Below are 16,946 nucleotides of genomic sequence, written 5' to 3'. Positions count from 1 at the left end.
CATTTGTTGATTTTCCAGCCATAGTATTGCATTGATTATTAAATAATAAGATACCCTCTGTTATAGGTAAAATTTGTGGTTCACTCTAGTTTTTTACTGGAAGAACTAAATTTGTCTTGTGTAACTTGTGGTAGCTATCGAGCAAATAGCTAATTAACTGTAATAATGTGAGGATAGAGAAGGTTCTTCGAATTTTTTAATTATATCGCAATATCCCGCTGTACTTGTAGCTGCTGAAACCACCTTGTCAAAAGTTTGCAGCTACCAAGCCTCCAATATTTTTTGTATACCGTTCAGTTCTTGTTCCAACAGCCTTCCTATTTATTTTATCTTGTTACTTACCAAATGTTTTATATGAGGTCGTTCATGTTTTTTAAATAGTCATTTCCATATTGGCAAATGAAAGGATTACACTGGTCAACAGTGGTTTTGGTGTCGAAGATTTTGGAACTGATTTCTTATGATTTTCATGCCCTGAATTCAAATATGTTATTCGTTTTTGCCTATCAGCTCGAATTTTCAAGATATCAACATTTTTCAAAAAATGCAAGTGATCCGTGATAAAATGTTTTTTGGCAAACTTGTACATGACATAAAATTGGTTTTTTGACGATTGTTTCTCACTTATAATACTATTAAAAACAGAAAACTGAGCATAATACATTAGAATTAATAAAATTCGTTTTTAATAATACATATACATAAAAATTACCAACAAATCCCTGGAAAACCTTTTACTAGCTGATTATGTAATGGATAATATTTTAGACTTTATAATATCTGTTTTACCCTTCAAACTATCCTTCACTGAAAAGTATGAATAAGATATAATTTTATACCTTCCATAAAATGAAATTGAGAATTTGCTATTTTACTTTGATCCTTTCGATCATCATGCACATTTAACTATAGAAAGAGAGAATGCTAAACAATCGTTACCTTTCCTTGACACCAAATTCATCAGAAATTAAGACAATAAAATTTATATTTATATATTAGTATAGGAAAATGATAAGTTCTGGAAGATATATTAATGATAATTCATATCACCCACGTAAAATTAAGATTAATTGAATAAAAACAGATGAAAAATAGAGTCATTAAATTTTTTCTTATTCTCCTTTAGAGCTCTTTATGCCTTTTCGAACGTCAGAGTATTGGGATTTTAGTTCTCATGCTCGTTTCATCCAGTTTTTCCACTCTTTCCGATTCTTTTTTACTTCATTCATCTGCTATATTGATTTCCCATTCTTCCCCTTTCCTGCGCTACTTGTTGTTCTTGTAATTTTGAATCCAATATTTAGTGAAAAGAACGTAAAAATACTTTAAAAGAGTTTATATGCAAACTTATATTCTTCATATTTTTCGAAACGAAATTCTATATAATACATATGATAGTCGCTTTGTCATTATGCCAGTTTTATCGTCTAATACTAATTCTGATAATACTATCTTCCGTATTTATACACTCACCAAAATTTTCCGAAATCTTGAAACAATATAAAAGTAGCTTACAAATAAAATCTACCAATTTAGTCCACCTTTACTAAAATCAAAGATAGAACAATCTAGGGGCCATTCACCAATCGAATAACCTCTGACAAAAGTGACAGAAAATTATACATTGGGAGTATAAAACATAATAATATGTCTCTCAATACTTGTTGGTAATTCCTCATTTTCATATCAGTGTATTTTGTTAGCATTTGAACTATTGTCGTTAGACGCATATAAGTGTCATACACTTTCAACATGTCCTGTATCTGTTTAGTACTGACGTTATTCATCCGTTTTTCTACTCTATCGACCTTGCAGCACTTCTGCGCTTCAGGTTATTAATTCCATTCTTAACTAAATACATTTTCTGTTATATATTTATGTGTTTCTCTTCCATTGACTTTTGAAAAATCCATGATGTAAAGACTACAAGAGCCAATGAGAGTTCGCTCCCAAATTGGCGCGTCGTTTTGGGAGCGAATTCTCATTGGCTGCTTCCAAGCTGGTGCGCTATAGCACACTTTGTAGTCTTTACATCATGGAAAAATCTTTCAATTAAGGTTTCCGGAATTGGTTGTCTATGTTTAAATTTACATAAGTCAAACTTTTGGCATTTGGAACTTTCCACGTTTTTACCGTTTGATTATAGTCCCTTAATCTGTGTCTCTAGCAAAAGCTCTGTTTTTGGAGCATATATTATTATTGTCCGTATATTTTATCAGTCCCTTTGGCTTTCTTTTGGCATTCCATTTTTGTTTGGCCTCAAAGTTTAATTTTCGCATACAAAACCATTATTTTCTTGTTTTCTGATGCCTGCTATTTTTTTGGCTAATTTTTAAACGCTCTCTTAATGTTTCCCATAGTCTGTCAAAAATGACTATCGTCTTCATATATCAGGTTCTCATAAATTTCCTCTCCTTCTCCCCTTTATTTTCTTCAATCTGAGAATCTATAATAGATCCTACAAATCTTGCTTTTGCATTATCAAGGCCTTGAAAATAATACCACTTTTCGCGTAACTTTATCCTTTTTATTATAAATATAAAGTTTTGACTGTGCAGTATATAATGACAATAATGAAACAAAAAAATACCATTAAAACAAAATCTTTATTGTCAGGCACAAAATTCTATTTTTGAACTATTCTACCACTGTCACAATAAAAAGATCATTCCAACTTAGTCTATAATATAAATAATAGAAAATTATCGCTAAAAGCACAAAACGGATCATAATAGCGGACATGTAGGTCTCTGACTCATTTATCAACAGTGCAATGTAACCAAACTTATATGTGTTAAAATTAGAGATAATTCTCTTTTATAGTACACGTACACGATGTCCTCTCCATATTTTTTATATACTTAAGCTATATAAATTTAACATACCACAAAATAATTTATAATGTACTTTCATAAGTATTTCCTTACATAGAAATGGAAACTAACTGTAAAAATTATCACGCTGTTGATATAGAGGTAATTGTGTTAAAGGTGACAAATCCTCCTCTTCGGCACTTATCTGAGAATCTTCGTTGGATACTTTAGATGTTGCTCTTTCTAAAAACAATAAAATTTTGTAAGTATAAAATCCATAGACGTTTATAGAAATTATATTGTTATACTTCTGAAACTCATTCATAGATGAGTAGAAAGAAGTTTGGTAGAATTAAACGATAGCAGGTATAACAATAAATCAAGTTATCAAAGTGGGATCCGAAGAAATTGTGCTTTACTAACTCAAACATAATGTTTAGACTTTTAAATACAAATGTTCAATTATATTTCAATTCATTACAGTTCTAATTATCACTTGCCAAATATTTTTATCAGGCCGTTCATATTTTCACAATATTTGGTAAGAATCAAAAAGTATGATTGAATTGGTTTCGCTCCATTATCTTCATTTCGTACAAAGTATAGTTAAACAAATCGTTTACGAATATCTTGTTCATATTTTAACTGTTACATTTTTATAATCAATATAGTTTCAATATATTTTGATTTTAAAACCTGAAATTCGATTTAAACTACTGCAAAATAAAAAAAAATAAAACAAAAACAAACCTTTAACAAGCAGCAAATTCTAAATAATCTAGTTACGATTTTTCTTCGGAGTGGCCGATACCTATGAAAATAAAAATATCAATAAAAGATTTGGGGATTGTTTGTTTAATGCATATTAATTCACTGCTTCTGTAGACTTTCATAGCATATTAGAAGAGTTATTAAAAAAGAAGACGTTGATTTTTGTAAATATATCAGAATCATATCAGCTGTAGTTAATTGATGAATAGATATTGGTTAGTTCAATATCAACAATGTTTAGAAATGTTTTTTTCTACCTCAATGTTACGAAACTACTAGAGTCTAGAACACGGAGGAGATTGGAATCTCCTTTTCACTCTGTCCGTTTAACACATAAAATTCTTCTGTTTCAAAATTAGTTTTTTTTCTGATAGTTTTTGAAAGAAAGATAAATTTTGACGTTTCGACTTTTTTCTAACTCTTTATCAAAATATAATATTGACACTGACAATTTGCTTATTTATATTGATCTATAGATCACCTTCATCATGAATATCAAAATAAGGATAAAATCAACTTAGAACTTTGTTCTAATAAGGAAAATTAACTTTTCCTTGGTTTCCACATCTCAAATATATTAAATTTATTAGAATTTATAAAATAGTACTTAAATTATTGAGATCTTTTTTATCGTTTATAGCTTTTTCGTTCTTATGAACGTGAACCATTTCTAAAAATTCCTCTTCGACCGATTGTTTCAAGTATTCAAACTCCTCTCCCCCCATTATTTAATTATTTGAAAAATATTTTGAAAAAAATTTTATACCATAACAAATACTATATCAAAAACACATGGGATTTCAAAGAAAAAATTAAAAGTATCAACATTCCTAATGAATATGTATTTATTTCGTTAGATGTAGTTTCCTTATATACAAATATTCCTATTACCATTGTGAAAAATATATTAATGAAAAAATGGGACAAAATTAAAGAATATACAGAAATACTTCAAAATGAATTTATAAATGCTATAGAACTCACACTTACAACAACATATTTCAAATATGAAAATAAAATATACAAACAAATTGATGGTTGTGCTATGGGAGCTTCCATTTCAAGTGTTATAGCACAATTTGTAATTGGTGATCTTGAGGAAACTGTCCTAAGCAAACTTGATATAAATATTCCATTATTTTTCCGATATGTAGATGATTGCATTACTGCTGTGCCAAAGAATCAAATTGAAAACATAAATAAAAAATTCAATTCTTATCATGAAAAACTTCAATTCACAATCGAGGTTGAGCAAAATAATAGGATCAATTTTCTTTATGTCACATTATATAAAATTAACAATAATATAAGAACAGAATGGTATACGAAACTAACTTGGTCCTCAAGATATTTAAACTTCAATTCGTGTCATCCCATATCACAAAAAAGATCAGTGATAATAAGTTTGGCCGATAGATCTATCCAACTATCAGATCCTGAATTTAGATGCTCAGCTATTCAAAAAGCAAAAACTGCATTGAAAGGAAATAATTATCAGGAAAAAATTATAAATAACATATTCAAGAAAAAGATAAACAGATACTGCAATCAATTTAAAAACAAAACAGAAACGAAACATCAAAACATAATACATTTTCCCTTGTCATATATCCAAGGACTTTCCCAACAATAATCGAATTATTTCAATAAATATGATATTAGTATAAGTCATAGAGGACATAATACATTATCCAAATGTTTCACTAAATTAAAATCTAAAACACCAAAAAACAAAAGGAGTAATATTATATATTAAGTGCCTTGTACTAATTGTGACGCTGTCTACATGGGGCAAACATCTCAGTATTTAGAAAATAGACTAAGAGGTCATCAATAGAACTGCATTAATAAACCATGAAATATCATAAAAACATAAATTCAATTATAAAGATTAAAAAATTCCTGAAACGGAATCTACTACACGAAAAAGGGAATTTTTAGAAATGGTTCACATTCATAAGAACGAAAAAGCTATAAATGATAAAAAAGATTTAAATAATTCAATTGTAAATTCTTATAAAGCTACAAATAGTTCAACTGATTATTATTTAATATATTTGAGATGTGGAAACAAAGGAAAAATTAATTTTTCTTATTATAACAAAGTTCTAAGTTGATTTTATCCTTATTTTGATATTCATGAAGGTGATCTATAGATCAATATAAATAAGCAAATTGTCAGTGTCAACATCATATTTTGATAAAGATTTAAAGAAAAGTCGAAACGTCAAAATTTATCTTTCTTTTAAAAATTATCAAATAAAGCTAATTTCAAAACAGAAGGGACCTAAAATCAAGAACATTTAGATGCATTAATATATCAAAAGGTCTAATATATATATATATATATATATATATATATATATATATATATATATATATATATATATATATATATATAATGCGTATTAGTAATTTTTTATACTAATGCGTAACAGTAAACAGGAAAATAATATATACAACACATCTGCAAAGGCATTTTTTTGGATCATGTGATTGTTGCATTTGGATGGACATTTCTCACCACTCTCAATACAAAGTTATTATTGAAAAAGTATATGTTCTACGTACTTCATTATTTTTCAGAACTATTGTTTCTTAAAAAAATCAAAAGCAAATAATGTTATCAAACAATGAGCACTTTAGTTGTTTTTTTTTCTATAAAACTTAATTTTGAAAAAAAAATTGATAGTAAAAGCAAGAGTTGACTTCATAAAAGTTGAAAGCTATCGGTGTATAGGCGTGCGATCATATGAAATTTACAAAAGTTTCTATATTTACATGAATTTGAGTAAAAACATGAATAAAACTCAATTGTACTCACCACCTCGTAGGAGTGATATCTCTGAAAAAGGTCATCTGAGCAAGTTTTATTCTATGAAAGGTCTAACATAATTTTATACAGACAGAAACATTCTGTATATACATCAAACTAAACACAATTACTAAACATTAAAGCTATTCGTACAACTACTACAACAACTACAACTATACCTGCAACAATTTTACTCATCTCCATAACTTGTTTAGCTAGAATTTGATTAAGTTGCAATAGATGTTCCCTCTGCTTTTTCTCGTCTAATATCTTACTAGTTGTTATGCTTTCTCCATTGGAAGTCTTTTGAATATCCTGATTTTCTAGAAATAGGAATTTTAACTTTTATATATATATATATATATATATATATATATATATATATATATATATATATATATGACTAAAAGAGCTTACCTCCACTTAAATTCGTAGAATTGGTACTTATAAGAGTTGTTTCTGATAACATTTTCTTAATACTTTCAGCTTTCTTTGTACGATACTCCTGTTCTTCTGCTGAGAACTGTGGAAGCTGTTCGGGAACATACCTCTCAGGAATGTTAATTTTATTAGGAATACCTAGAAGGTCATCTATTGTTCTTTCATTATATTTTAACTCGGTATTAATTAAAGTAGATCTGACGACATCGGGGGCATCTATTCTCTGTCTAAGTGCTATTTCCATATCTAAATCATCTCTGGCTCTTCTACTTGTTGCATTCATTTTATCAAAAGTATCACTATCATTTGGTATCTGGTTCAAGCTTTTCATTAACATATGGTTATGGGGGGCTGTATAATGTCTTCGTTTTTCTTTGGGGACAGTTCTTCTATTTAGTAGTTTGGGAATATTTTGATTAGTCATTTCAGTGATGATTTGGCGCGCCGCTTCACTTTTGAATACCGGTGATATATCCGGAGACGGAGCCTGTTCAGGATAGTCACAGATGTTCGGAATTGAATTTGATTTATCAGCATTACATCCTTTTTCTGCTGAAGAAGGTAGAGATTTAGATATCGTATTGTAATTTCCAGAAGAATCATCTTCTTCCAGTGTTACGTCCCATTTGCTTGGAATTAATTTTTCCTTATCTCTTTGACGCTTTTCTGATTCTCTTTTAACTATTCTCACAGTTTTTATCTCTTGTTTTTCCTGGGGCGTAATTAAATTAACACTCATGGACGTATTGGAGTCGTCAGCATTATTATAGAAGTCGTAATCTTCTACTTTACTTTCTGCATTATTGTGAAGATGGATTGATTTTAATCCAGGATTACACTCGTATTCACCGTGATCAATAATTGACATGGTGTCTAAATCAGTTTCTCTCCATAAAGAATGTATTCTCTTTTTGTTAATATCATTTTGAATATCGTTAAAATCAGATTTTTGGTACGACATGTTGGGTGATTTATCTGTTAATTGTCTCACTTGTAAACTAAGCTTTTGTCTTTGCTTTTGTAATTCACCAATCTTTCTTTCCACTTTTTGAAGATCGGATTCTGCTGTAACGTTGCTACCAAGGGTGCACTTGAAGCTATCACCTAATTAAAAATTAAATTAAATGTATTGTACATATATACGTCTTTTTCAATTATTAATGACTTTTAAAAATCTTTGTTTCGACCTAATTTCGGTATTTATCAAAATATAATCTAACATTGAAAGCTTTAATAATTATACAGGGTGTTTCTATATTCGACCGGCAACGCTCTACCACAGAGAGATCTCAATAAATGATTCATTTTGAAATAGGAATACGAACCCTTACGGGGCCCAGTTGCTGAGATATAGGGTGTTCAAAATTTTAAATCAAAAATTTCCCATAAATCAAGATTTTTTTTCAAATTTGGTGATCAGTATACTCCTTAATAAAGTAATATTTTGATATAAACAAACTTTGGAAAAATTTAACCAGTGGCGCGCTGTCAGGGTTAGTTGTCACTTTTATCCTCCCATTTTAATGCTACTGGAGAATTCTTTTTTTAATTTTGTTTTAAATTGCCTGATTATTTTTAGTTAAAAAACTAATAACCTTTTATGGAACTAAAATGAACGGAATGAAATTTCCCTCTAAACAAAAAATTTAAAATGCCCCATCGTGTTTAAACCACATGTGTTTACTAATAAATTAAACTAGTAAATTCTCCAATAATTTAATTTGTTTTTTGTTTGAACAACTGAGATTATGAATAATTTCGTATTTGTTTTGAGCTACTTAGGCTTAACCAATATTCGAACTTTAATAAATGATTAATTAATTTGTAAATTACTTACGTGCTTGCAGACTTTTGTTTAGAGGCTAATTTTTACAACACCGTTCATTTTGCCTCCATAAAAGGTTATTGGTTTTACAACTAAATATAATCAGGCAATTTGAAACAAAACTAAAAAAGAATTTGTTCCAGTGGCGTAAAAAAAGGTAGATACAAGTGACAACTAATCCTGACAGCGCGCCACTGGTTAAATTTTTCCAAAGTTTGTTTATGTCAAAATATTAGTTTATTAAGGCGTTTTTGATTTACGGCAAATTTTTGATTTTGATTTGAAATTTTGTATACCCTATAACTTCGTATTCCTATATCAAAATGAATCATTTATCAAGATCTCTCTGTGGTAGAGCGTTGTCAGTCGAATATTGAAACACCCTGTATCAAACAATAGATCACATATCAAATATAAAATCTGTTTTAACCATACTAAGAATATTATAATCAGTTAACAAACAAGACAGATCCTAAACACCTTTTTTTATATATTTTATAATAAATCACGGACATAATACATGATGAAAATGTTGCACTAAATAAAAATCTAACACCAAACCATAAAAGAAGTAGGTAATGTTATACAGGGTGTTTCAAAAAAAGTTGATCCCGTCTATAGGATAGACAAAAAACTGAAAAATATTTAGTAAAAAATGTTTGTAACGCCATCTGTATTCAAGATAAGAGGACGTTGAGGAAAAAAATTATTATTAAAACAAAATAAGAAAAACAACTACTTGCTTTCATATTAAATTACTCTTCCCCAGAATGTGCGGCGGTGGTAAATACAAATACATTTATCATTATTTCATACCAGATCGGTTATTACTTCATAATTTTCAAATCAAAATATTCCGAAAACGGTAGACAGTATCGAGTTTTATCAAGAGTACCTCAAGTACATCCAGTTTACTTGATTTTTTGCTTAATAAATCTAAAATTGAAAAAGTTATGTTCAATACTACTTGGTACGAACCGTGTAACTAGCGCCCTATATGAGAGTCAGACTTAAAAACATATTCATTGGACGTATCAGCTTCCAAAACATATTCGTATAAAATTTGAATACAATGTTGCCAGTAGTTGCGGCAAAATCATGTCTTATCCCTTTAGCCCTTTATCTTAAATACGATTGGCGTAACGAAAATTTTTTACTTAGCACTTAGATTAAATAATCATTAATACGATAGAAAAAAAACTATTAACAAATCATGACATATTGTAAAAGAACTTTTAATTATGAAAATGAAGCATCTTTCAGATAGATTGAAAGAAAGAAAGGAAAAATTAATTTTTCTTATTAGAACAAAGTTCTAAGTTGATTTTATCCTTATTTTGATATTCACGATGATGGTGATCTATAAATCAATATAAATAACTTACCAGTATGTGAGTACTGTGGTGAGCTCTGTTGTCTTGAACTTTGTAATTTTTGTTTTAAAACCAGAAGCTCTTGTTCCAATCTTGCATTTCCTGATACTGTTTCTTCCAGTTTTTTAGAATTTTGTGCCAACATATAATGTACTCTACTCAATTCATTTTCAAGCATAATTTGTTGTTTATGGGCTATTTCAATTTCACCTGGATCTTTAAAACCCTTACTAAGACGATGTCTCAAGTCTACCAAGGCACGCTCTATATCTTCTTTATCTTTTTGAAGATTTTGAAGCGCACCAGACTCTTCATGTATCAATCTTAAAATCGATCTAAGATTGGAAATGCAATTGTTGAAAGACATTTATCTTACCTATCTAGTATATATAATTGCTGTACCTTTTCTTGGAATTGATAATGATTTGTATTGAGTCTACTCCATTCCCGTTTTTCTTCTGCAAGAAGTCTTCTTTCTTGAATTTGTTGATTAAACTCTAATTGGTCTCTAATATATGGTGTTACAGTAGTTTTATCCTGCGGAGATCTGTACAAAGATCCCAATTTTACCATGTTGTCTACCAGATTAACTAAAGGTTTCCCTTTTTCATACTGAAATTATATTCAAATGTACCTAATAAGTGATCTGCGAAATAATATAAATGAATTTGGGAGAAATATAAAATCAAACACGTTACTGAACATCTGTTTTTGTTATTTACTAAAGACAGAAAATACCTGGTTTTCAAGTTCCAGCAAATGTTGTTTAATCTGTTCCAACTTCTGTAAATTTTCCATCCTTCTTGCCTGATTCACTGCATACAACTGCGCCTGCATCCGATAAAATTCTATTCAGTATTCTATTTAGCAGACAAATTATTTCATAAATAAAAATAGCAAATATAATAAAATAGGCACGCGGTAAAAAAATCATAAATTATAATATATTATATCTATATATTATTATTGCAACCACATGGGTCTTCAAAACTGTCGCCTGTTAAAAGTATCTGTGAAGTTAAAACTTATGATTAGTTCTGTTTACGTCTGTCGATTATTTGTTTTACAAATTATTGAATAAATAATATATTGAAATTGCGTATAGTTCGGAATAAATAAGGAGAAACTTTATTTTACCGTAGTGAAACTAAATAAGTTCAAGTGTTCTAGTTCCAAAACTCACAGTTTCAAATTAAAGAGTGATGGGTGCTTGGAATTAACTTTTATAGATGGTTATCGGTTGAGTTAACAATGAATTCCGGTACATCTTAAATCATTCTAAAACACTCTTCAATGTTCTAGGGCTTAAACGTCAATTTCTTATTAGCAAAGGGCAGCGAGCAAACGAAATTCGAAAATAAAATGTAGAGAATGTATTTATATTTATTACAATTTCCAAATGTAAAAGAGGTGTTGAAAACAAAAAGGAAAGGGCAGCGCTAAAACGAAACATTCCAAAAACGCGACGTTCCAAATAATGGACTGCGAACGCAAGTTACTAATGATAGCATCACTTTTATAAGAAGAACAAACGAGAAAAGTACTCACAACAACTTAACAAATGAGATATTCCACTTTTATCCAACAAAAATATAAAAAATGGATAACTTATGTCAATTTTGCTACGCGCAAAAAATCGGTAGAGAAAGACCAGGAATCTGTTGCATGATTGGAAAAGTTCGATCACCACCACTGGAACATTCCATTCCACCGCATTCGAATAAAAATTGAATCTCTGATCATACTACCATGAAATCTGTCATTCCAGTTTAGAAGACTGCAACTTGCAAACAAAGTTCGAGTCTGAAGTCCGAACGAGGGTTGTTAAACTGCTCTGATGAGAAGTAATGACGTTGAAACTAGTCAGTAGTTACAACCCCTCCTTGCAATTGCGAGCCATTGGGGATGTTAATATTGTTTGGTGACTATTATCTAAAATAAACAATGTATAATATGTGCCCCCCTTCCACTCGTCAAGAACGAGTCGCTTCTGCTCCAGAAATAAACTTGTATCAAAGTAACCCCGGTTTACGGTACAGAAATACTTCAATAAAATTTGATTGAACTTTGCATCCATATCATCACATTTCGTTGCATTAGGTTTTAATAAATGATTTTGACCGTAGACTAGATTACTGCCATTGGCTACAAAATATGTTTTTTCGTTGTATAAGGACAATTTTTATTCTAAGAGCTATTGAGAACTGAAACATAATTTCCATGCATTCTAGTGATTGATCTTTTTTCATTGTTAGTTTAGAAGTACGAAAAATTTAAGCAAAATATTATGATATGAAGAAATCGGGAATTGAAAAATTGTTCTTAAAACATTTATACATCCATATGACTTAGTTGTAAGTATTTGAAAGGATTCGTAATAATTGTTACAAAATTTATCAAATATTTGTGTGATTTTTAATATGGGAATAAAATGGTTTATTATTCCGCCTTAAGTGTTTTCAAACAATGTTATTTATTGCTTACAATTCCAATACATATTATTAGATTAACTGCAGTGATAAATTGAAATAATGTTCCTTGTTAGAACTGTAGCAACTATACATATATGTAATTATGTTAGACTATTACCTTAGGCGTCTTGATTGTTGAATATATGTAACCTCAGATTAAATACAACAAATATATCACTGCTTTGATTTGCATATTTCTCAAAATTTCGTTACTTCCATCTTACTGAGACATCTGTAGCATTCAACCTGAGGTGTAATTGTGCATGCGCAACTAGGTTACCCACCACCGATAATTACTAAGTTAATATAAAAATAATCAGCTACTATTAGGTAATATGACTTATAGTTAAAAATTCCCCATGACTGTAAGACTGATTCAATCAAGTTAGTACATTGTTGTAAATCAAAGTCTGAATAGATGGTTATCATAATGTACGAGCTTCGTCCCATTTCAGTTGGCCCACTTAGAAAAATTCGAAATTATTAAACTAAATGCCAAAAAGTAGCTGTTAGTAAAATGTTTTAAACTTTTAGTTTTACCTCTAAGATAGGTTTTGGATGAATATTGTCAAATACTTTGAATGATATTTAATATGATGGAAATAGATAGGTCTTGTTGATAATAATGTTTTAGGCATATACAAGGGTTCATTGTTTCCAAAATTGTGTTCAAAGTTTCATTAGGTCTAAAATACGCGAATAATAAAGAAGGTGTGTAATTCATATTTTCACAAAATGTTTTTTTTGACAGATTTTTGAAGTAACAATTTTTAAAATGGGTAGAGGAAAGGTTATTGATGGAAAAATTCGATTAATCATAATAAACTTATTCAAAAATGGGAAAAAGAACTCAGAAATCGCGAAAGTTGTAAACATGTCAAAATACAGTGTTCGAAATATAGTTCGCTTGTATAAAGCAAATGGTTCGATTGTCCCTAAACGCCGGTACGTAAGAAAATCGAAATTGTCAGACAAAGATAAACGAGCGTTAAAAAGAATAATTCAACAAAACAGACGTACCAACTATGGTCAACTAAGTGTACTTTGGAGTAATGCAGTGGGTAGGCGGATTTCAAGATCCACATGTCACAGAGAGGCTCAAAAATTAGGATTTCCGACATACAAGGTGAATTTTGTAACATCTTAGTTTAGTGCATATTTTTTTTTCTATTTTCCAAGGAAAAGCCATTTGACTCAAATCCAGATGAAAAATAGACTTAAATGGGCCAAAGAGCATTAAAATTGGAATTTTGAATCAGTGAAGCTGTATACATTGGAGTGATGAGTCTTGTTTTGAAGTTTGCGTGTTTAAAGATCGAAGTAGAGTTATTCGACAAAAAAATGGAGCTTTTCATCCAGATTGTTTGAAGCGGAAAGTAAAATTTCCGGCATCTGTGATGATGTGGGGCTCGACATCTGCAAGAGGAGTGGGAAAACTGCATTTCATAAACGGAATTGTCAATACTGAAAAGTACCTGGATATTTTAGAACAATCATTGTTGCTAATAAGAGAAGTAACTTTAACCGCTGGGAAAGCCTTTATTTTTCAGCAAGATGGAGCAGCATGCCATAAGTCAAAAAAGGCCTTAAAACGGTTCTCAGACAACAATATTCCACTTTTAGAGTGGGTTTCAAGTAGTCCAGATTTATCACCAATAGAAACACTTTGACATGAAATGAAAAAGCAGTTGTGTGTAAATCCAGCTAGAACTGTCATGGAATTGACAGAAAGACTACAAGAAATTTGGGATGATTTTACTCCCGAATACTGCCAGAATTTAATAGACACCATGCCTCAAAGAATTACGGCTGTTATTAAAAATAAAGGGGATGGTAACATATGTTAAGATTTGTAACTCTTGTAAAAGTATCTAAAATGTTTATAGAAAATATAAAGTGCTCAAAACGAAACAATTTGCCGGTTTTTAATAGCTGAAAAAGCAATAATTAGTAATTTTTTTCAATTGGGCCAACTGAAATGGGACGGGGGGCTCGAATTATGTAAATTGATTATTCCAAATATATTAAAAGTCAATGTTCACACGGTTTAATAACAATTTACATATTATATTATTTAATATGATAGTTACAGAGAAAGAGAAAAAGCTATTTAATTAATATAAAAACATTTAGATTTAATTTAACGGCAGATAATAACCTTAAAAAACTGTAATTAGTTAGAGCTAATCACCGCCGTCAATGGACTTTGATTTACAAAGCAAGCCATTAAAGAATCACTAAAAATATCAAACCTGAATCATATCAATTTCATTATAATAATTTTGTATTGCTTGTAATGTTTGTGTACTTTGCCTGCGTAACTGAATTAATAATAATACTAATTCTTCGTGAGTTCTACCAAGTAATTCACCAGCAGAAACGCTTACTTTTTCATGGAGTGGCCAATTTTCCTATTAAAATAAAGTTAACTATTATTTCCACACAGTTTTAAACTCAAATTTAAAAAACATACATTGCAATAAATCAGTGACGCACTAGCTTACTTCCCCTTTTATTTGTAAGCACCGTTACAAATACAAAAACATTCTATTTAGTAAAAAAAAAACAGAAATTCTCCTTCTACCATTATATTTAAAAGGAGCGACAAACACGTTAATTTAGTTTCTTAGATACTGTTGCCTTTTCATAAAAATATATACTCAATACAAATTTAAAATGTAAAAATAGATATAGACTATAATTTTATATGTTTTTCACAATAAATTAGTTACAATTCAAAACTATAAAAAATTGAAATATTTTGCTTCTTTTATTTCTTCTTAGGCCTGATTTAGTAAGTAACCAATATATATTTAAAGATTCTAGTTGTTGAATGATAATATCTCTATTTATTTATTTTAATAATAATTTATAAGAAATCAGTCAGAATAAATGAACTCTGGTAGACTTGAAGTGAATGCTAATAATCATATCCCCATGGTATGAAGACATATCTGAATATTTTACAGTTGCATCGAAGTTAATTATTAGTTTTATATAATGAGAACATTTTTAATAGAATCTAGCATGTTTCTTCATAATTCGAATTATCAAATTCAATGAGGTATTAAAACAGAAGAAAAAAAAAGATAAAATATAAACGAAACGCTCTATATAAGTATGGGATTCATCTTGAAAACCTACCAACCTTATATTTCGATCCCTAAAAAATAATTCAAATATATGCAGTTTTGAAATTTCATTTCTTCTGGAATTCGAAGAATATGGGTATGTCAGCGCCATAATCTTGGGAATGCTTTTGGAAGATGGAGGTTACAATGAATGGTTCGTGTTTGATATTAGTAGGAAATACTTAGAAGCGATATCGAGAAGGAAATATTTGGTAGCGCCAGTGTCTATAAGAAAATTAAGAAAAGGGTTCAAGATGAAGTAGTTCTCTTCTATACTGGTAGGACTATTGCTCTATTACGTCGCGTTGTTGTTTCCGGCGTTTTCCTTATAATTTTCGGTTTCTTCATCGCATCTATTTTGATCTTCCTCATACGACAAGTAGAATTGGTTTTATAGATACTAATTGTTGTTAGTAGTATTATCTTCAACTCTTAATGTTAATGTCATAACCATAGCATTCATTGGCTTATCCGATGTTGAATTGAATTGAATTCTTCGGAAGAAAATCTAGGTGAATTTTGTTGTTGAGGTCTCCAAAATTTTGGTGCTTGGTTTCGGTTCTGCGTTGTAGCTCTAGTACTGATACTCATCGGTGTATGTTTTTATGCTTGGAATATTCTAGGCCTATTATTCTAACTATTTTGTTGTCGAGGTCTACTGAATTGTTAATTATTCATAGGGAATCTTGACAGTTCATGAAATACTTTCTGATCTTGTGTCTTGTGAAGTTAATTGGTTGACCTGTGCTGGTGATCTAGGCTTAATTTGTTGATGTTGAAGCTGCCATTGTGGTCTGAAGGTTAACGGTTGCCATTACGAAAACATAAAGGGTTTTGGTGAGTTATGTTGGTGATTAATGCTTGTATGCCTGCTGGGTATTGGTTGGAGGTGTTTAATGTTCTCTGGACATATCTCATATCATTTAGTACATTGTCGTTGATAGGTCATTAGATCGCTTTTCTCTGATAGTAGATCCCAAGGGTTTCCGAAGTTTTGTTAGAGTAGTCGTTAATGGTTGTTTCTGAAGAAAGCTCTACACAAATTTACTAAGTCTGGTGTTGGAGAGTGTTCCACACGTTGGTCAGTGAAGTTTTAAATCAGTATTTCTTTTGTACGTTCCCATTGTGTACATCCATAGATTGAGATGAATTCTTTAGCTTTTCCTGTCAGTTTACCTTATACTTCTTGGAATAGAAAACGATTTCGGAAGCTGGTGTTGTTACTGTCCTAGAAATGGCTTAACAGAAGAGTGTTAAGGTTTTAGAAGGTATAATTACGAGTTTGAGGGCGTCAAAATTTAGTATC

General features: G+C 30.0%; 1 protein-coding gene across 5 annotated transcripts in view; it reads right to left on the bottom strand.

Moving 5' to 3' along the window:
• Positions 1-2,587: 2,587 nt before the first annotated feature.
• LOC130450977 (uncharacterized) overlaps positions 2,588-16,946 on the bottom strand; it is a 49,978-nt gene continuing 35,619 nt past the window's right edge. For 3 of the 5 annotated variants that reach the window (XM_056789745.1, XM_056789744.1, XM_056789742.1), the window contains exons 11-17: positions 14,762-14,920; positions 10,777-10,869; positions 10,415-10,650; positions 10,051-10,361; positions 6,817-7,944; positions 6,579-6,722; positions 2,588-3,056 (exon numbers count right to left, since the gene is read on the bottom strand). In XM_056789745.1, coding sequence (XP_056645723.1) covers positions 2,941-3,056; positions 6,579-6,722; positions 6,817-7,944; positions 10,051-10,361; positions 10,415-10,650; positions 10,777-10,869; positions 14,762-14,920 — 2,187 coding nt within the window. In that variant the 3' untranslated portion in view covers positions 2,588-2,940. Of the gene's footprint in view, positions 3,057-3,563; positions 3,625-6,578; positions 6,723-6,816; positions 7,945-10,050; positions 10,362-10,414; positions 10,651-10,776; positions 10,870-14,761; positions 14,921-16,946 lie in introns of all 5 variants that reach the window. The other 2 variants (XM_056789746.1, XM_056789747.1) reach the window with 2 other exon arrangements.

Source organism: Diorhabda sublineata, chromosome X (assembly GCF_026230105.1).
Source record: "Diorhabda sublineata isolate icDioSubl1.1 chromosome X, icDioSubl1.1, whole genome shotgun sequence".
Taxonomy (NCBI): Eukaryota; Metazoa; Arthropoda; class Insecta; order Coleoptera; family Chrysomelidae; genus Diorhabda; species Diorhabda sublineata.
This window is presented reverse-complemented; position numbering and strand designations above follow the sequence as displayed.